The 22806-nt window shown below is 36.0% G+C and overlaps 1 protein-coding gene across 1 annotated transcript; it reads left to right on the plus strand.

Moving 5' to 3' along the window:
• The first annotated feature begins 1597 nt into the window (after positions 1 to 1597).
• Positions 1598 to 20958, plus strand: LOC132140032 (excitatory amino acid transporter 1-like). Its single transcript, XM_059548800.1, has 10 exons — positions 1598 to 1732; positions 3319 to 3576; positions 4024 to 4161; positions 11299 to 11503; positions 11583 to 11625; positions 11725 to 11996; positions 13036 to 13269; positions 17248 to 17442; positions 17822 to 17956; positions 20079 to 20958. The coding sequence occupies exons 2-10, from the start codon at positions 3396 to 3398 to the stop codon at positions 20287 to 20289; spliced, it is 1614 nt and encodes a 537-aa protein (XP_059404783.1). The 5' UTR covers positions 1598 to 1732; positions 3319 to 3395; the 3' UTR covers positions 20290 to 20958.
• Positions 20959 to 22806: the final 1848 nt, after the last annotated feature.

The following is a 22806-nucleotide window of genomic DNA, read 5'->3' on the forward strand; positions in this document are numbered from 1 at the left end:
AACCAACACTCTTTATTGTGTGCAAATTTCTTAAAGCACCAGTGTTTCCTCACTATTCAGTCTGAAAAGATTCATATCAATTCATATACAGTTTGTAATTTTAACTGTCACATTAATCTTTTTCGCTCTGTTCTTATAGCACAGACAGTTCCTCTGTGAGGTTCCCATTTCACCGAGCATGTGATGAAGCACTGACTTCCTGGGGAAGAGAGCCAGATTTCACTCCAGTCACTCTGGGCGCCAAAAACAAAACCACACAATGTCCTATATGATCCCATTTTGCTCGTTTGCAAGTTTTAAGTGACAAATGGATGGGCAACGACACACCGTTTTCGGAAACACAAGAAAACATGGGCTGGAATTAAAAATGAAATCATATTAGATTAAATTCAGTTAATTTCAAATGGGCTTTATTGGCATGACTGAAGGATATAGCGCAGTGTTACCAAAGCATTAAAAAAAAGTAATATGTATTACACTTTCAAAAAATATATTTTAAATATATTTCATGTTTGCTCATACAAGCCACTCATCCACTTTTTTTTTCATTACAGCTATAAACATGTATTAATTGCATAAATAAAAATATAAAGTTTTTTTAAACTTAAAAAATGTAAATTATATTTAATGTTTTGCAATACATGTTAATGAACATATCTTAAATATAAAATTAAATAAATAAAACATATGTTTGCTCATATAAGCCACTTTTTTACTGCATTAAAAATGTATTACATATAACATTTTTATAATACTTTTTAATGAACAACCTTAATTTAAATAATGTAAAATATAATTAATGTTTGCTCAGTCAGGTCTCTGTTTTTATTAAAACAGTTAACAAACAAACAACATTTTAATGTTGTTGACATTTAACTTATATTTAATATATTTAATGTTTGCTCACACAGCACATGGATTTTTCCACTTCTAAACTTCTACAATCATGCATAAACTATATAAACAAAACGTTTTGTTCCTTTTTTTTTTTTTTTTTTATAAATTCATCTTTTTATAAAAAGCAAGCCCCACAACTTTGACTTTCAGATGACCTTGTCTCCATTTATTTTATTGATGTAATGCCCATTTTTCACAATCCAATCAGTTCCTGATCCTTAAAATCACGTCACTCCTACATTTGTTTTTCTGTTGGAAACTTTGCTTGCCTCAATATGTCAGACTATGGTTAGTGAAACGGGTTATGACTATTATTTTAACTGACTAGTAGTGCCCACAAGTTGGTACAAGACCTGATTATCATGTTCCGGATGACTTTTCAAAACAATTCAAAGAGCACCTCAAAGATGTTCATATTAGGTGATCAAATTAGTTTTTTTTATCACACCTTATAATTTTTTTTTACATTTTTCATACAGAGTGGTCTCAGACCATGTGGATGCTACTTGAAAACAAAACACATGCTTTTCCCTCCATCTCTTGATCGAATGTGGGAGGAGCTCTTTCTAAAGCACCTCCCACAGTGGAGCTGGCAGCTCCTCCTCCTCTGCAGTGTGTGAAAGAGCTTCATTCTTTCAGCATGCTCCGCCCCTTCTCTACTTCCCTCCACTCTTATTGGTTCTCCCCTGTCCTTCTCATTCACTCCCTTCATGCTTACAGTCGGTTCCTTCCAAACTCTTGCAACTTTCTTTCTAAGTACACACTTCTCTCCAGACTCTCAGCATCGTAGAGGATCTTCGGCATAGGAAGGGTTGGACCGAATCCTGTATTTGATGTGAGTAACATGTTTTTGTTCTAAATGTTGGAGTTTTCTCAGACCATGTGAGTCGGAGTGTGTGAGAGTGAGAGTAGCAGTGTTTGGTCTGGCTGTGATCCTAGCACACGTGGAAAGATAGCAGCAGTACTCAGAAGTGTTTGAGCTTCAGAGACCTGTGCTCATGTCACTTGTAACAAAATCAATGTGACACATGTTTGCATTGTGGCTGCATCTGTGCAAACCATACGAGAAGTCCTTACCGAGATTGACTTTGACTCAAATTAACATACATTTGGATACATTGGATGTGTAACAGTTATCTAAAAAAATCGAATCCAAAAATTTAAATCCTACATTCTTCAAAATGAAGGTTCTTTATTAGCGTCACTGGTTCCAGGAGACACCTTTAACATCCATAGCACCTTTCTATTGCACATAGTGGAAAAATGCCCTTTAGATTATCAAACGTTTTTCACACTGAGAAAAAAAGGTTATTTTTAAGAACTGTTCACTGCTCTTGAATTGAGTTTATAATAATAAAAACAGTTTCTTCTGGTGTAGAAACAATTTTCACTAAGAAATTGCTTGTAAATATCACAAATAATTAGAAAAAAAATTAGGTAACAAATTTAATTAAATGTAAAACAAAAGTAGAAAAAGTAGAAAAAGTGAAACAATATTTTCTTGTAAAATGCACACAGAAAAATAATTTTTTGACAGTTTAGATTTGTTTTAAGTGTTTTAGTTTTAGGCTAGTATCTTTATTATTGTTGTTCATACTTCAGGTTAGTGGTTTGTTCAAACAACATTATTACTATTACTTTTATATACATGCACAGTTGATATTAAATCTTGCGATCTTGCTATTACATTTCTTCAAGATGTGATTCATGGTTTTCAATTGATGGATGATAATGCAGGCTAAAACGTCCCTTAGTTCAATTCGATCATTTAATCTCATTTGATAAGCAAACACCTACCAAAAAAAAAAAAAATATATATATATATATATATATATATATATATATATATATATATATATATATATATATATTTGGTGTAGAAACAATTATCACATAGAATTTGTTTGTAAATTTTACAATTAACTGCAAAGAAAAAGCAAGTAACACACTAAATAAAAAAATAAGAATAAGTAAAGAATAATGACATTTTATTTTCTTGTAAAGCTTACTTCAATAATCTTTTTTTTTTTTTTTTTTTTTACAAGTATGAAAATCAATTTTACAGTATAGTGATCCAAACACAATAGCATCTCCTAACAACATCCTAGTACTGTTACGGTAACTTTTGTACCATAAACACTATGCTGTAAAAATTATTTTATGTTGTAAATTAGTATTTTTATTACAAGAAAATACTATTTGAGTATTTCTACTTTCTAAAATTTAATTCAATGTTACTTGCTCTTTCATTGTAATTCTTTTTGAAATTTACTAGTAAATGTAACATTTGTTGCAATGTAAATCCTACACCAATTTTTTTTGGTGCACTCATATTTTCTTCAGAAAATGTAAAAATCGAGTTACCACTCGTATAACTTGGATATTGTATTAGAGAGGTGACCTGCATGTTGTTCTCTGCAGTTATTACCTGAAGCGGAGTGTTTCCTGTGGATCGTCCAGCGGTGTGTGGTGTGTCCGGTGTGGCGCCTCCTCCAGGCATGACTCAGAGTAATGGCGAGACGCGTCTGCAGCGCAGCCGAGTACAGCAGCTGCGGGACGGCATCACAGATCGCTCACAACGGGCGCGCAACACCGTACAGAACATCAGCACTGATGACGTCAAAGGCTGCTTCATGCGCAATGCCTTCGTCATCCTCACAGTCCTTGCCGTCATCGTTGGTGAGATGATGTTGAGATGATTGTGTGTGCCTACTACTCTGAAAAGGAAAAACACACACAATTTTAGATTTACAATAGAATATTTAAAATTTAATCAAAATAAATACATTTAAAAAAATGCTAATAAATAAGAGAGTAAAAATGGCATACAATTGAACAAAAGTACAAAAATCGAAGAATATGGGTTATACAAATTGTGAAAGAAATTCCATTAGCTTTTCTTTAGGTTGGTTCTGACAAAGACAGTATCGTGCTCTGACTTTAGCACTGACAACACAGAGTACAACACACTTAGAATATTTCACAATCATGACATTCATTTTTGACTTCTTCTGTTTTAGTGCATAACAAACGTTCCATAAACACTCCAGCAAAAAAAAAAATGCTAAATGCAAAAAATCTTTTTTTACAAACCAATAAAAAGGTGCATGTGTGTTTCTCTCGCAGGTATCATTCTGGGATTCGGACTGCGGCCGTATAAGATGTCCTATCGAGAGGTGAAGTACTTCTCCTTCCCTGGAGAGCTGCTGATGAGAATGCTGCAGATGCTGGTGCTCCCCCTGCTGGTGTCCAGTTTAATTACAGGTACGGTGCCACCAGGCACTGACCAGACATGGGCAACTCTGCCAGCTAAAGCCAGAACTGCATGAGTCTGAGATAAACACATGATGCTGTAATGATTTTTCAGCTGTGAATGTATTTGCAAATTGCTTTTATAGATACCAAGACCATATACGCTTAAGAATATAATAGTTTTAAAAAGATCTTCAGCATGGCTCTTCCAGCTTCTAGGCCTGTTTTGCTTCAAAATAAATCTTAAGGATGGTTAACATAGGTTCTCTAAGGGGCTCAACCCGTTTAAAGAAACAGAGGCAGGTGAGAGTGTGTGGGGTCACTGCTTTGATGCTCGCTTTCCAAACAGACAAGAGGTCAGAGGTCAAAGTGACCATACAGAGAAATGAACAACGGCTCCTTTCAGTCAGCTCTCTCTCACACACACACACTTTCTGTATAAATAGCATTTGCTGCTTTCCAAATAAAGCTGCAGATAGTTTCCAGGCAGATTGATGGCAGCTGTACAGATTTATGGATTGCCTATTGAACAAACAGCTTATATAGAATAAAAAAGACAATGCTTTGATAGTTAAACAGCTGCTTTTATGCTATAGAGTCCACATGAAAAAGCATTCACGAGTCATTTCACTAACACGAGTGAAACATGATATTCAACGAGAAAAACTATGACTTGATTTTATATAGAAAAAATAGATCGGATTGTGAAAAGTGGTTGTTATATACCAGAATGGAGTCCGATGGCTGGAGCGAAGGGGTTAAAAAGTAAAAGATATTCATGATTCCCTCAGAAAAGAAAAGAGGAGGAGCACATTATTACATTTTGATAGAAGATAATTAAAACAAATAGTTTTTTCTTCGGAATAATGTTGACTTCTTTGGAATGTAATTTACAATTGGAACAGAAATGTGTATTAAGTAAATAGAGTCTGTTTTAGTTTAATATTGACTTATTGCAACAGACATGATAGCAGCTGTCTTTAAAGATCTTCTTAGATGTACGCTGTTTGTTCCCGTCTTGTTCTCTCTTGCACACAGTGACACCGGAGAGGTCTATTCAGATCAAACACTCTAAACATAAACACACACACACACACACACACACACACACACACACACACACACACACGTGGTGTATTAAAGCATATCATGGGGTCAACCAAATCTGTTAAAGACAAAACAAGGACAAACTTTAGAGGCGATCAGTGACACTAATTTGAAGATCTGACAAATTATTTTATAGTGACTGAATTCAGCTACTTTCATCATTATGCCCACAACCATTATCTTAGTCAATGAGATTCTAGTTTGCTTAATATAATCCACCTTTAAATCTATGATATGCTGACCTTTAGAGATGGTTTGAATCTGGTTTTGTCCACTATATAAAAACCATAAGCCAAGTTTCTTAGAAAGTAGTACCAAGCCTTTCCTCAAAATTTTAGAAATTACTCAAATCACCCGCTGCAGTTTCATATTTAAGTTTAGAGCTCGAAATATTTCTTGATGGACCATGATTTAGTTTATCAGTAAATTCTGGCTGTTCACTGATGGCCATGGAGAGTAAGCTCTCATTAGAAAGTTTCTTTGTGAGGGTCACACACAATTTCTCTTTGAAGACTGTGTGTATGTGTGTGTGTGTGTGTGTGTGTATGTGAGGTAATTACTCTGTAGTATAGGAGAATAAGACTTTATAAGACTCATGCAAGGGAAGTCATTGTTACCATGGAGAGGAGAACTAATGAGAGCAGCAGGACAAGAACATGACCTGTGCTGAAGGTTCCCAGGCCACTGTGGGGTGTAAAGCTGAGGGGGTTTATGGGGTTGGGGGCCATGAGATCACTACTTAGGATCCCACATGCACACACACATACACCATACACAATAATGGAAGACATACATGGTTCAATACAATGGCTGTTTCAGTCCTATAGAGAGAAATGCTGAATGGCAGTCGTGGTCCGTGACCTTCAGGAAATATACTATCTGACTGCTATACAAGCTATTGTTGTTGAGCATCAATGTAGAGACTTTCTTTCTTTCTTTGCAGTACCAATCAAAAGATTAGACACACTAAATTTGACTGATTTTATGCTTGGTCTAAAAGCTTCGACTTAAATTACTTTTGTAGACAATCATAAATTGTACTTCCTTTAAAACTTGTATTGAACAACTATCGACTGATGTGTGAAGGAAAATCTGCCAAAAAACTCAAATATAAGAGAGGTCACTACATTATTCCAATACTACATACTATACTATATATTCCTAAAGAGCAGCATAGGCATCCCGAAGCTCCCTTTCCCCACCTTTGAAATTAATTCCCTGGTCTGAGATAGGGGTGTAACGGTACGTGTATTCGTACTGGACCGAGCGTGAGCGTGGCGTTTCTGCTGAGTGTCAGTTGCGTGGCGGCTGCTTCGCGTTTTCTGTGTCTTTACATACCAGAATCGTTCCTGACGCGGTGCTGGCACGCTGCTGCTGCTGTAGGTGACATAGAGGGAGACCGCCGAAAGACCAGAATCTTGTCTTCACGACAACAATATCTATACTTCATGTTGAGCATAAATATAAAACCTACTGATAAAGGACACCATCAACAGTATTGACGGCAAAATAGACTATGTTTGACCGGTGCAATATGCCAGTGTGTCACCGGCCTAAGGTTTTCAAAAGGCATCACTCGAGTGTGAACATCACTACAACTAGGAAAAAAATGATTGTAATTCAAACGCAGCTCCCGTCGGCATTTAAACAGACCTTTGCTCTTAATTCCGATCGGTCCAACGCAATAATGAAATCTGAGCAGGTCTAAAAACTGAAACGGTTGATGCTGCATTTTACACTTGGGAAAAGTTATATATATATTTTTTAAATATGAGCAGGCCTACAAGCTGGGATTGGTAATGCTGCACTGTAATCATAGTTATTTATTTATATTTTTCATAATATTTTATTATATGATATTGGTTTGAGACTGAGAATATTTTATTTAGTGGAGAACTTTGCAGCAGTATTTTATTTCTTATTCTTTTTTTATTTTATATATATTTTATTAAAAAGTATTTAAAAAAAAGTGTAAACAAATTGTTAAAAAAAAGTTTATGGTAATAAACAACCTGCAGTTTAATGTTTGCATTTCTTTCCCTTACTGTACCGAAAATGAACCGAACCGTGACTTTAAAACCGAGGTACGTACCGAGATGTTTGCGTAACGTTACACCCCTAGTCTGAGAGGATTTCATGGGGTTTCCCTCATCGAGCAATAAACCAACGAAGGGAATGAATCACTGTCTATACTTGCGTGGAGATCAATATGCATTGCACGGGTGGTCATACACTTGAAGATGATCGCCCAACACTTCTCATTTCTCCGTCCTACCTTTAGAGATGGGGACCTGTTGAATAGAAAACTGGCTGGTGAATTCTCAACCTGACAGGTGGGAGGTCTTCCATCCTGGGAGGATGCGGTTTAGCCCGCCATTTTTGCCATTCAGCACATTGGCGTTGGTGATGTTTGACTGCTGCTCATCCTCTTCATACCCAGTATTTCCTTCTGAGATCCTCAAACACCGTCTCTGGTCCAGAGTGATGCAAATGGTCATTGTAGTCCTTAATAATTAGTTTGGTGAGCGGGTGATGTGGGTTAAGGACAATGGGATATATGGTATCCTCGTTTAGTTGACTGATATGTAGGAGGCGACCACCAACCCAAATGAGATTTGTGCTGATATCTAGTTCGGGGTCTAGGCAAAGCAGTCGACTATTTCTTGGTTGAGATTTACCCAATTTCAAGTACAATATCTCATCTGGGAATGAATCTGCCTGGGTCTGTCGGAGGGCTGTGAGCTCGGCTTCTATATAGTATTCTGCAGTTGCAATGGAGGGAGAGATTTTAGCTGATGGTTGTATAGGAGCATTTAAGTAGTTGATGTGGACATTGATGTGGAATGTGACTTGTCACCTGCAGTCCAAACATCCTGAAGGCCCTTACATCTCCACTACGTATACTAGCTCCATGCATCAGCCCAGCGATTCGTTGCAGGGCTATTTGATGGGGTTGACCATACCTCTTATCAAGAGCTTTCATGGTGTTAGTGAAGGGAAATATGGATTTGCTGTAAGAGTCTGCCACCAGGATAGCCTCCTCCAGTTTTAGATGATCTGTGAGGATTTGAAATTTGAAATGTTCTGTGGCATCATCAGGCAGGATGTTCTCTAAAGCAATTATCCGTCTTGAAAACTCTCTAGGGTCAGCAGACATCAGGCAGAGGATATAAATATTCAAGTTTCTCAGATTTTCAATCAGCTCTAAGGGTCCCTCTAGAACAGCTGGGTGTGGTGGTCTCTTAGTGGCGATGGTGGCAACATGGAGCGTGGAGCTGGTATTGTGCGGTATGACTGTGTCAGAAGGTTGACTGCTGTAGAGTGTGAGTGTGGTGATGGCATTGGTGTAGTGACTGACTCAGGTGGAGATCTCCACTTCGATTTCAAGCTTTGAAGCTCATGCCAAAGTGCAGCATTCAGTTGATGCATCTCTTGGAATGCTGAAATGATTTCTGGGAGCTGGCTGGATTGTTGATGCAAGGCTGGGTTCTCCCTCTACATCTCCTTCAACATGTCTGTAAGCTCTTGCAGCTGTTTCACTTGCCCTTGCAATACAGCATTCTCCTCTCTCAGAAGAACTGTCCCATTAAGGGGCAGCTGTGGCCTAATGGTCAGAGAGCTGGACTAGTTATCAGAAGGTCGCCGGTTCGAGTCAGGTGGAGATCAGGAGTTGTATGTGGGAGGGAGTGAATGAACAGCACTCTCTTCCACCCTCAATACCCATGGCTGAAGTGCCCTTGAGCAAGGCACTGAACCCCCAGTTCAGCGCTGGATCTATAGCTGCCCACTGCTCCGGGTGTGTGTTCACACTGCTGTGTGTGTGCACTTGGATGGGTTAAATGCAGAGCACCAATTCTGAGTATGGGTAAGCATACTTGGCAAATGTCACAACTTTCACTTTTTCACTTTCATTGGTCATTCAGTATCCATTCGGAATGTTCTGATGCTTTGCTCACTGGTGACATGGATCTGGAATGACCTGTAGTACTTGCTGGTTCATCCTCCAGTACTCCTTGTCAGACCTTGATTGTTGTTGATCAGACCCAGTTCCACTGGGCTCAAAATCTTCTAAGCAGGATGGAGGGTTAACTCGACTCCTTGGTCACACAGCATGGGCTTCTCTTTCTGGGTGAGACATGTCTGTAGTAATCCACACATCCTGTTTGAAGGACCATGAAAACTGCTGACTACTTTTGTCTAACTCTAATTCCGATTCATTGAAAGGCTACAGGATGTCGGGTCAGAACATTAGGTCTCACACCAGGGATGTACTTCAGGGTGATTTATTGTGAAAAGATGTGTGTGGTTCTGTAAATATAAAACATTATACAAATATAAATAAATGAATGAATACACATTAACAGATCTTTAAAGCACTACTTGAATACTCTTAAGTAACAGCCTTGTAAATTATATATTAGAGAACTTAGCATGAATTAAACAATATAAATATAATATATAAATACATTATATAATGTATAAATACGAATCTTAGTTCTATAAAATGATCGCACTACTGCACTCTGTGTCTAGCTCACACGGCTAAATCGTCAGGTGAACAAGAACAAACATGTTCCCTGAGATGCTTTTCAAGTCTATATTAACACATATACACATCCAGCCTAAATACTGTTGTTTTCTGCACTGCAGAACGTTTTGGAACATTCCAAATCACGAACACAGGCGGGAGGGTTCGGAAGAGTTCTCTTTCCAGGGGTGGTCTTTATTACAAATACCTTATTCTGCATGACCACATTATAGATCCCGTAATCGTAGGGCTGGGCGGTATATCGAGTTTGAACGATATATTGATATTTTTTTATAAGCGATTCGATATGAGGCAATACCGTTTATATCGATATACAGTAGTTTAATACGACAGGCAGCATCTGAAAAATATAGCGGAGGACACAGACTGAGCTTCTGCGGAGAAAGTGCTTAATCCAATTGTTCTTAACATGTGACAAGCTTCAATATTAAGGCCTTTAAAAACTGGTAAGACATAGTTTAGTTTCGCAGTAGTTTAAACGACTCGGCCCATCATACGCTCAGAATTAAAAGGCTGTGTGTGCTACTCGTGCTGTTTAATGCGTTGAGATGTGCTGTCTTCCTGAATGCATAACTTACATATCACAGGTATATCCTCCATTTTTAAATGTTAGATAAGCCATGGAAATATAAAATATTAAGAATTCAGAAATGCATGAGCCTTCTGATCTGGGATTCTCCACTAAACTTCAGTGAACAAGCACTACCTCGTGAATGTGTGCCAAACAGACAAAGCTCAATTAAACAGGAAAGCTATAATTATAATCAAACAAGTAAATCTATTTTTAGCACTGACTGTAAAGAGACTGCAATGGAATAATCCAAATAACCTAACACAACTCTGTGCTTTTGTTCTCTTTTATTTTCATTTTTAGTTTAGTTAATTTAACTTCTGCTTTAAAAGCCTTATTTTTGTTTTTAGATTGTAATGTAATGTGATTTTAACCCTTTTTTGCACAATATAAAGGCTTACATGGTTACATTAACTTTATTTGTTTTCATAGCTTTTAATATGTATTGTTTTGTTGGACAACATTGGGTAAGTGAAATAAATAGATATTAAATACAGATTTCTTGGTTTTTTTTTACTACAAAAATGAAAATACCAATATATATATCAGATATCGCAAATCGCCCAAAAAATACAGAGAAATTATTTTTTGCCCATCTCGCCCAGCCCTACTTAATCGTAGCCCATACCTAAACTTAACAACTACTATGCAAACTATTAATAAGCAGCAAATGAGGAGTTTATTGAGGCAAAAGTCATAGTTAATAGTTAGTTAATAGAGGGAATTGGACCTTAAACTAAAGTGTGACACAAAATCTTATGAATCCTAAATTTTTGAACTCTAGTGTAGAATGAGCATGTGTCTGTCACTGTATTTCTAATATATGCTGTTGCTGTCAGGGGATTTCTTCATTACTATAGACACTATATGCATTATTATAGGCATTACTATAATATTGGAGTCTGACGTCACCTGTGTGCAGGTATGGCTGCTCTGGACAGTCGAGCTTCAGGGAAGATGGGTATGAGAGCTGTAGTTTACTATACCACCACCACTATCATCGCTGTATTCATCGGGATTGTCATGGTGCTAATCATCCACCCGGGAAAAGGCTCTAGAGACGAATTCACCAAACAGGAGAAAATAGAACAAGTCAGTCCAGCAGATGCCTTCCTTGATCTCATCAGGTATGAAGTTCATTTTTAATTAAAATTTGTATTATTATTATTTTTTTTTTATAACTTTATATTCATATTTTTTTAACAGAAACATGTTTCCTCCTAATTTAGTGCAAGCTTGTACGCAACAGGTAATGTTTTAAAACAAGTTTTTAATGCACAAGTACTACAAAAAATCTAGATGATAAACACAACCAAGTTACTGTTTCTATTCTCTCTACCCTCCTCAGTTTAAAACTCAATATGCCAAGCGAGTGGTCACAGTTAAAGTTCTGGTAAACGAGACATTGTTCAGTTTGAATAACGGGTCGCAGGAACTCAAACGTGAGGAGTTGATACCAGTGCTGGGAACGGTTAATGGAATCAATGCGCTTGGACTCGTGGTCTTCTCCATGTGCTTTGGCTTCATCATTGGGAACATGAAGGAACAGGGTCAGCCACTACGGGATTTCTTTGACTGTCTTAATGAAGCCATCATGAGGCTTGTTGCCATTATCATGTGGTAAGTGATTTAGAGTGGAAAGGTTTTCAGCTTTGAGCACATTACCAATTTGGTTTTCACAAACAGAGTTTTTTTTTTTAAAGTTCATGAAAACCATATGATAAACAAGGTCATGGGCCCGCCAGATTTTTTTTATGGTTATAATTTCAGACTAACTGAATCAATAGCAATTGAAACATTATGAAATTGGAGGAAAGAGTAAAAAAAATTTACATATATAATAAATAATGGAATAATGAATTACTCTGCTAAGAAACCAACAGAGAAATCCATCTTTTCATTAATTTTGCAGTTATAAATGGTCTAAAATCTTAATTAATTGTTATCATTGACTGACAGTTTAAATGGCAACCTAATATAGGTTCAGTATATTTAATATACTGTATATGGCAATTTATCAGTCAGAATTTCAATTTGTGTCTCTACATGAAGAAAAAACGCTTAATAACTCAATAATTTAGTAAAGACCACAACAACTTAAGTTATAACTTTAAACCTGGTTGCTTTTGTAGTTCATTTTATTATAAATTTGTTCCTAATTTGATGCTTTCGGTCTCTGGTAATCATGACTGTATTTGTGTCATAAATATCACAAGAATATTTATGCTATTCCTGCCAGTTTAAGTACACACAAAGAAGATTTACTAATATATAAAACATCAAATCAAGGTTCCTGGTTCATCTAGAATCTGACAGGGCCAAAAAAACCTACATGTCATGCAGTAAGGAAGTCAGTTGTGATCACAATAAACGGTTCTGAATGATTCAGTGATTGAATGAATCTGATTCAAAACCTGCTAACTCACGGTTGAGTTTGAATCTGTTTTGTGAATCTTTTTTTTACTGACTCTATTAAAAAGAATCAGCTCAAGTCTCTTTTTTTTAGTTTTTGTTGCACGATTGATGAAGCTGAAGTTATTACACATTTTAGTCGCAGTCTAAAGTGCCACGAGACAAAACATGACCATAGAAAAACACTTTATTAACCTAGGTTTTTTCTGTAACAGTAAAAAATATCTAATGTGCTTTCCCACCTCAGGTACGCTCCTCTCGGCATACTGTTCCTGATTGCTGGAAAAATTGTTGAGATGGATGATATATCAGAAATGGGAGGCCAGTTGGGCATGTACACCATTACAGTCATCATTGGCCTAATGATACATGCAATCATCGTACTGCCTTCGCTTTACTTCCTTGTGACGCGTAAAAATCCATTTGTGTTCATCGCTGGACTTCTGCAAGCCCTGGTCACTGCACTAGGTACCTCATCCAGGTAAGCTTTTAATTTTAAATACATTTAAAATGTATATATTTCATTTAACACAGAACTTGCTTCATTTCAATATGGATATCACTGAAAATAATGAGTAGATTCAGTAGCCGCCCGCTCTAAACAATTATATTCAGTAAATAAATCATCAAACGGATTCAAACCAGAAACTTATTGAGCTATGTATTATGGTGATAGTTCACCCAAAAATGACAATTACCTCACGATTTACTCGCCCTCAAACCATGCTTGATGTATATGACTTTCTTCTTTCAGAAAAATGCAATCAAAAGAGTTGTATTACAAATGTCCTGGCTCTCCCAAGCTCTAATGGCAGTGAATGAGGGTTAAGATTTTGAAGCTCAAAAAAGTGCATCCATCCAGCACAGAGGAGAAAGCAAAACAAAACACCGGTCATGCATTACTATGGAGCAAGAATTGTGTCTTTATTACATGCGAGAAAATTAATGATTTTGAAAAAACTTTTGAAAAAAGTTTGAGAGAAAAAGTTATCACACTGATAGCAAAAAAGCATTTCATGAGAGAAAAAAATATTTCAGAGAAAAAGTTTTCATAACAATAGCAAAAATTTTATATTTGACAGTTTTTTTAAGTATTTTCAAGTATTTTGAGAGATTTTATTTCTCAGAAATAATTTTAACAATTTCAAATTTATATTTTTTTATGTTCTTTGAGAAAATACTTTCTCTCAAAACTTTTTTTAATCTCAAATATTATATCACTGAAGATTAAACATTAAAAAATAGCACTCATATTCATGAACATTAGAACATTGGGTTGCTAATGTAAGAGTTAGTCCTAGACCTGCAATTTACCTTGTCAGCTCTAGACTTCGGCTAGATGGTAAAAAATATTTAGAATAAGCCTTGTGTAGCTGAGTTTGAAAGATACACATGCAGTGTAGCTAAACGTGTAGTGTAACAACCATACAAAGACTATTTTAAACAAAACTAGGTGGGACACTTTCAAACGGTATATCAATCACTGTCTAACATTAGCTAGCTATAGGGTTGCCACCTTCCATGCATACTAATGTTAGTTTAAAGTTGTACAGGAGGTTGTATGAACAAGCAGTTACTCTTCAGGTGCTTTGAGGCTAGCAAGTGCAAAGGTAGAAACTAGCTCCCTAAATAAGGCGTGAAACTATCTAAATCAAAACATTCATTTGGCATTTGATTTAAAAATAGCATAAACCAGGTGAGTTTGCAAGTTTACATAGAATGATGGCTGGTTAGCTTTACTAGCGATTAGCAAGCAAATAATGTAATACACATTCATTCATGAATATGAGTGCTATTTTTTAATGTTTAATCTTCAGTGATACTGAACTTGCTCAGCCAGCTGTTTGTCATCATCATACCCAAACATTGGAGTGTCCGTGCTCAACTAAACTAGCCATAAGGCAGATGCGGCAGGTGAACTGAGAGAAACACTTTTTTTATTTTATTTTTTTTTAGAGAAAATGTTTTCACACTGATAGCAAAAAATATATATTTGAGAGTTTTTTTTCAAAGTATTTTGAGAGAATTTTTTTCTCAGAAATAATTTTACAGATTTCAAATTTATATTTATTATCTTCTTTGAGAAAATACTTTCTCTCAAAAAAAATTTTCTCTCATGAAATGCTTTTTTGCTATCAGTGTGATAACTTTTTCTCTCAAACTTTTTTTTTCTCTCAGATCATTAATTTTCTCGCATGTAATAAAGACACAAATCTAGCTCCATAACTTACAAGTTCAAAACAAGGATTTGTAAACAAAAATATTTCAATATAAGCTAAGAGGAAATCTTACTTCCTTTGCTTGTGTAAACAAAACTCTCTTGAGACTGGCATATTCTCAACAGACATTTAATTAAAAAAACTCTTAAAAATAAAGGTGCTTCACAATGCCATAAAAGAACCTTTTTGTTTAAATGGTTCTATAAAGAACTTTTAACATCTGAAGAATTCTGTTTCACAAAAGGCTCTCTGTGGTGAAAGAGGGTTCTTCAGATTATAAAAAGGTAAGAAAGAGATGGTTCTTTAAAGAAACTTTGACTGAATTTTTTTTTTTTGGTGGAACCAAAAATGGTTCTTCTATGGCATCGCTTGAAGAACCTTTTGAAGCACCTTTGTTTTTAAGAGTGAATGTCATCCGCTATAAAGCCACTCTCTAGTGATTGCACATACGACAGTTAGCAGGAGCTAGAGATGACTGATAATGCAGTTTCAATATGGATATTTTTCTTACAAAAACCCATTGATTAGCTTCATGAGGCCTTTATTCACCCCCAGAAATATTGTAGAGCACTTTTTTATGATGGATAGATGCAGTCTATTGGATTATTGAAAAAAAGCTTGGAAGAGCCAGGACATTTTTTTATATTTTCCGATTGCATTCGTCGGAAAGAAGAAAATCATACACACCTAGGATTGCTTGACGATAACTCATGGGGTAATTTTGATTTTTGGATGAACTTTCCCTTTAACTTGTGCCAGTGTTCATTGGACCGGCTCATAAGTGTAAATGATTTGGAAATTAAGTTTGTTACCCTGTATGTTTTTGAATCACTATATGAATTGACTGTTATCTACTATATGAATCAAATTAAAGCTGGTTGCGTAGTATGTTGTTTTGGTGCTCCGTACGCAAGGCCAACTCAACAGAAAGACATTTCTTGACATCAGGTGCTGTTCACTGTTTTTATTTCATCACATTAAGCACTAACTGTGAACTCACATTAATAACACAAGTAAATGTAATTTCTTTTGCAGTAGCGCTACTGCAAAGCAGAGCATGTGAGTTTTACAACATGCTTAAAAGGGTTAGTTCACCCAAAAATGAAATACATGAATGACTCACCCATAAATTACTCACCCTCAAGTCATTCTAGGTGTATATGACTTTCAGATGAATCCAGTTATATTAAAAATTGTCTTTGATCTTTCAAGCTGTTTCATGGCACGTAGTGGGTGTTGCGTGCATCAGTCCAAAAGAAGTTTAATAAAAAGTGCCCATCCATTAAAAAAAGTGTCTCATGGAGCTCCGGGGGGTGAACAAAGGCTTTCTGTAGTGAATAAATGCATTTTTGTAAGAAAAATATCCATATTTAAAACGTTATAATCACTTTAATGTTGTACATGGAAGCAGCTCTAGGCGGATGATGTATGGGGTCGGCAGTCTAAAGAGGAGACTTATATCGAAATAAGTAGCCGTGTGAGACTCTTTTTATGGAGGGGCACTTTTTATTTACCATATTTTTCGGACTATAAGTCGCACCTAAGTATAAGTCGCATCAGTCCAAAAATACGTCATGACGAGGGAAAAACATATATAAGTCGCACTGGACTATAAGTTGCATTTATTTAGAACCAAGAACCAAGAGAAAACATTACCGTCTACAGCCGCGAGAGGGCGCTCTATGTTTTCAGTGGTAGACTACAGGAGCATTGAGCAGCATAGAGCGCCCTCTTGCGGCTGTAGACAGTAATGTTTTTTCTTGGTTCATGTCAAATTAATTTTGATAAATAAGTTGCACCTGACTAAGTCGCAGGACCTGCCAAACTATGAAAAAAAGAGCGACTTATAGTCCGGAAAGTATGGTAACTTCTTTTGGACTGATGCATGAAACACCTGCTCAGTGACATTAAACAGCTTGAAAGATCACAGACAATTTTGTATATAACTCTGACTGGATTCATCTGAAAGAAGAAAGTCATATACACCTAGGATGACTTGAGGGTTAGTAATTTATGGGCTAATTTTCATTTTTGGGTGAACTAACCCTTTAATATTTACTCAACAATTACATGCTGTTCGTATATGTTCTCATTTGGAACATTTGTTTATTTTTGGTGCATTTTGGACCCTGACAGGCCGTTGTGACTCACCACTAAAAAAGATTGTCAACATTGTGAAACATTTTCCTTTCATGTACATTTTCAAGTTTTAAACACGATGACAATTTATCTCTCCCTAGCTCTGCCACCCTGCCCATCACCTTTAGGTGTCTAGAGGAAAATAACCATGTGGATAAACGTGTAACCCGTTTTGTGCTGCCTGTTGGAGCGACAATTAACATGGATGGCACTGCTCTGTACGAGGCTCTGGCTGCCATCTTCATTGCACAAGTCAATGACATGGATTTGAACTTTGGAGAGATCCTAACCATCAGGTACAGTTAGGACAAAAAAGGACATTTATTGAGTTAAGTTAAGACACCATAAAACATTCTAACTAATATCACCATAGTTCCCTAGATGATTAATCACAGTACATAAAGACTATAAATTTTGTATTACAAGTGTTCTGAAATGTTATGTTTAAATATGCAAATTAGGTGTTGTCTAATTTAAAATGCACTATTTTGCATACATTTGCAGAACAAAAATATGAACAGTGAATAAAGCCTGGCTCAAGCATTGTCTTTTTCAAACAATGACTTTGTCTGTAGTGTTTTGCCTTAAATGTAATTGATTTCTCACACTATTAAATTATCTATCTTACTGAAACCAAAAATTATTTTTGAATGCATGCTTTGTATAATTTTAAAGCATCACAGCAACAGCAGCCAGCATTGGTGCAGCTGGGATCCCTCAGGCTGGCCTGGTTACAATGGTGATAGTGCTGACCTCTGTAGGACTGCCCACTGATGACATCACTCTTATTATCGCTGTTGATTGGTTCCTGTGAGTATTTTTTTTTTTTTTTTTAAGTGTACTTAAATTTTGCACATTAATCTGGTAGAGGAGAAGGTATTTGAAGAACTAGTCATCAGTTTTTGGAATTTGAATTTAATATTTGAGTAATGTGTGCAAATAATTAGTAAAGCTGAATTCTGTACTAAGCTGAAGTTTATGGAGAAGCTTTGATGGCAGACCATAAAAAAAGTGTTACAATAATCAATATGTGAAGTGACTAAATAGGGCATTGCCCACGATTTCAGTAGACTCCAATCTGTTCAACAAAATACTGTGTGAGATGGTATCAAATGCCGTGCTCAAATCAAGTAAAATAAGTATAGATAGAAGTCCTGAATCAACAGCAGCCAATAAATCACTGAAAATCTTAACTAATGCAGTCTCAACACTATGAGGTGAAGGAAAGCCAGACTGAAATTGCTCATACAAACTTACCAGAAAGATGATCCTGGACCTAGGCTACAACAATCTTTTCCAGTATTTTAGAAAGAAACAGCAGATTTGAAATGGAACGAAAATTATCAAAGTAACTTGAATCAGCCCCTGGTTTCTTGGCGCAGCAGTTTTGAGTGAAGATGGAACAAAACCAGAAACAAGTGAAGAGTGTATAATGTTAGTAATTAAAGAAGAGAGATCAGGTAGATGGGCTTTAATCAAATACATTGGAAAAAGGATCCAAGCGACAGGTAGTAGATTTAGATTTTTGAACAAAACAGACTACTTTGTGCTAGGAAGTGGAAAGAGTAGAAATCAGAGGTTGGGCAGAACAAATATAAAAAGCACAACAAACTAAATTTGATGCAGAAATTTGTTGATTCATATTCAAAAATTTTCTATTAAAAAAATAAATACATAAAAGCTTCACAAATATCAAGAAAGTACAAATGAGAAGGAAAAGAATCCGGTGGCTTTAACTTTCTTTCTTTTTTTTTTACCACAGAAAAAAGGGTTCTTGAGTGCCCTTCACCAAAACTAATTTAACTGACATAATCTGTTGAAAGAGCTACCTTATAGTTATCAGAGTACAGTTCCAGACTGTATGCTCCAGACGACAGCAATCAGTTAATCTGGAGTTGAAATGGCTATCATAAAAGCGTGGCAAGACCTGCAAAAAAAAAAACCGGACACATCAATATTCTTTGTTCCGAATGTAATGAAATGACAGATGGAGCTTGAATACAACTGAGCTTTAAAGGCCACCAACATATGATCTGATACAGATACATCGGAAATAGTGCAATTATAAAGAATTACACATGAACAACACACAAGCATCAGCGTATGACCTTTTTAAATGGGTAGGAGAATTTATAAATTGTTTTAAACCAAAGCTGTCCAGGCAAAAATCCCTTGTAGATATGATGCCTGCATATCAATAAGAATATTAACATCCCCAAGCAAAATCATACTAGGAGACAATGAACAAAGATAAGTTAAAAAGGCAAAAAGTTCATGTAGAAAAACAGAAATGACTTTAGGAGTACAGTATACAGTAGCAAGAATTGTAGGAATTGACCCATTAATTTGCAGAGGAACTGACTTAAAAGAAGAAAAATTGCTAGACCCCCCCCCCCCCCCCCCCCACAACGAATTTGCAGGTATAAGCATAACATATTCTATCTTTCATATTGCATTATCCATAATCTAACGGTACATGGTCATGAAATATCTGCTTTCAATGAGTTTAGGATCCATTGAGCAAAGCACCCATATTGGATAAAATGTCCTTGCAACCTTTACTCTCACCGCATTCAGAGCAAAACAGCAGTTGCTCAATTCAAGTTCGGATTATGTGCTGGTTAAAGCAGCATACAGAACAGAAGAGGCTTTGTGAGGCTTAGAGGAGGCCTCAGACTCTGAGGAACCTTTATACTAGGAAAGATGGATCAGCAAAAACACACGAGATGGAGGAACTGTTTTTCTTAAGCGGAAACTACATGAGGCCCTCAGAACACAACAAAAGGCTCATGTGACATCCAGATGTGTAAACCAGAGATTGAATCCACATTGACGAGGAGATGACTTTGATAAGAAGTTGTGGTATACTTGGACCAAGCACAGCATACTTCCACCAATAAATTAATCTGTTTGTTTTCATCTGCTATTTCAGAGATCGGCTGCGCACCACCACTAATGTTTTGGGCGACTCCATTGGGGCTGGCATCGTGGAGCACCTGTCACGTCACGAGCTGCATGCTACTGACCCCGAGATCGGAAACTCTGTAGTGGAGGAGACCGAAACTAAGAAATCATATCAGCTCATTTCTCAGGAGAGCGATTGTGATAATGCCAAGATCCCTGACAGTGAGACCAAAATGTAACTGCCTGTTTCCTGGTGAAAAACTGGAGTTTTGGTACAAATACTAGTGACTTAGTCAGACACTAGTCTGATATTCATCTCAAGTCTTTTTATATGCCTGTCAAAGACATCCAAATGTGTTGATGTTCAAGCAGAGATGGACATGTGTGGTCCACTGTTGTCCTCTTTGAATTGTTTTATTGTAGAGTAAATGGAATAGATTTGATTTCATTAGACAAAATTTGATTAATTTTCTAGATGCAGGTTTGTTTTTATTAATTCAAGAGAAACTGGAAGTCATTATGGAAATCATTTGTCCACAATGTTTCTAATTGTGCTGGGACAATAAACTGATTTTGAATAAACAAAATGATTCCAAAGGATTTAAAAAAAGAAGTAATAGGTAAAAAGAAGCTTTTTTCAACTGGTGATAAACCACATGGGATGTCTTGGCAGCCTAGGTTGGAAATTTAGGCTGTGAGTCCAGAAACAACAGTATAGTGCAGTAAATGTTTCCATTTTACACAGTTACAGCAGCCTTTATCTGTAAAATAAGATGGAATCCGTGAAGTCACTGAGACCATGCATGATTTGTTTTTGAAAACAAGTTATTGAACTGATGTAATCATCTTATTTCAAGACTTTTATAGATGACTGTCAGTTTGAACAAAATAAAGAAATCTAGAAATAACTTTTTTTTGGTCTGGCCTGCTCACATTACAGTTTTGTTCTTAGGATGCACACTTAACAGGTTAGTGATTCTTAACATACATATTTTTTTACCCTCTGCAGTGAATGGGTAGTTGAAACAGCTGATAAAAACATCAAAATAATCCACATGACTCCAGTCTATCAATTAATGTCTGTACATATTTCTCTCCTTATTCATACAAGATCAATTTTTCACTGGACAAAGCAATAATATAAATAGAGAACTCATATATTTCCTAAAGCAACAGTTTGAAGTTAAAAACATCATCTTGGATCTTGGAACATCAAATCTGCTCCCATGAAGGAAGAAATAGAAAGAATACATTATCCGAAAATTTTAAACGATTCCTTCAAATTGAAGGAATTCAATCTTTCTTCATTTTTTTTTAACACATAATCAATTTGAAATGGCATTATAGGAGTTAAATGGTATATTCTTAATGTAGCACAACCCAGTCCTGCAGAATTTGTCATTATGAATGGCTCATCCTTGAAATTTCTCAATCCCTCACTACTCTACAAAACTTATAAAGTACATGGTGTTACCGTCTTGGATAGAATGTGTGTCTAATCTAATCTCTGTTCATGTCAAGACCTCATTGACACAATTCTATCATGTCCTTCTTGAACTGTTCCAGTAGTCTTGAGGCGAGTATGAGCATAATTTGACATTTTTCAGAACATAATAAAATCTCTTATAAATTTTACACATAGATATGCTCTTAACAGTTAATGAGCAAACAGTAGCCTACATTTTTTTGACATGTATTCCAAACTAAAAACAATCGATGAATGTCAATGCATACTGTACTGTATATAACAAGATTATTTACATAGGCATGGAAAATAAAAAGAGATTTTAAAATATAGCCTAACATTTACTTTATGCGTTTTAAGATGATTTTATGCAAAGTTACTTACACAAAAACTAATGGTTTTTAGTTTGGACTTGAATACCACTAGGATATATATGACATTTAATTAGTTATTGGAAGTCACAGTATTAAAGCTCTTTTATTAAATATAGCCACACAGAATTACGTCTCTTTTGAAGACAAAGAAATCCAAAGAAAGTCGTTAATAAACCACAGGTGTGCCTGCTGGCCTTAATCGTTATACTAAGTCGCCATCCAGTGGTGAGAAGTGAAACTACAGAAAGGCTCAAAGGACAGGGCTCTAGGTCAAGTTATTATCCAGAAGTACCTACAAGAATATTAAGACTGCTAAAGCCCCCACATATATATATATATATACAGTAATCAACATTTGAAGTGGATCAAAAAGTGGAAAAAAAAGTTTATCAAAGTTGTCCTAAGACAAGAACACATTTTGGTTTTAGGACAACTTTGATGAATGGTTTTGATTGATCCACTTCAAATGTTGTTGACTGCTGTATATATATATATATATATATATATATATATATATATATATATATATATATATATACACACACACGCATACATAGACACACAGTACTGTGCAAAAGTCTTAAAAACATTTTTTGTTGGTGAAAATACTAATGGTCTAAGCCAGTTATTTCTTTCTTTTGCTACAGTCAGTCAGTAGGAAATATCAGTTTACATTTCCAAACATTAATTTTGCCATTAATAGTAAGAATCCAGTGAACTTTATGTATGGACAAGCAGTCTGACGGCAGCCAGTGATCTGATCTCACCATGATCCAGTCTGTCTGGATTTAACATGAAGAAATAAAAAACTGAGGCAGACTAAATCCAGAAAAAGGCCAATTTCTCCAAAATGCTTGAAGAAACGTTCCTGCAAAGCAACAATACTTTTAAAATTTTGTCACTTGTGTAAACAGGGT

The sequence above is a fragment of the Carassius carassius genome, chromosome 4, assembly GCF_963082965.1.
Source record: "Carassius carassius chromosome 4, fCarCar2.1, whole genome shotgun sequence".
NCBI classification, from domain to species: domain Eukaryota; kingdom Metazoa; phylum Chordata; class Actinopteri; order Cypriniformes; family Cyprinidae; genus Carassius; species Carassius carassius.

Excerpts from the sequence above, each read along its gene's own strand:
- LOC132140032 (XM_059548800.1), top strand. The coding sequence starts at position 3,396 with ATGACTCAGAGTAATGGCGAGACGCGTCTGCAGCGCAGCCGAGTACAG. Across the intron at positions 11,626-11,724 it reads TGCAAGCTTGTACGCAACAG|TTTAAAACTCAATATGCCAA; the intron begins GTAATGTTTTAA and ends TACCCTCCTCAG. Across the intron at positions 17,443-17,821 it reads GGAGAGATCCTAACCATCAG|CATCACAGCAACAGCAGCCA; the intron begins GTACAGTTAGGA and ends ATAATTTTAAAG.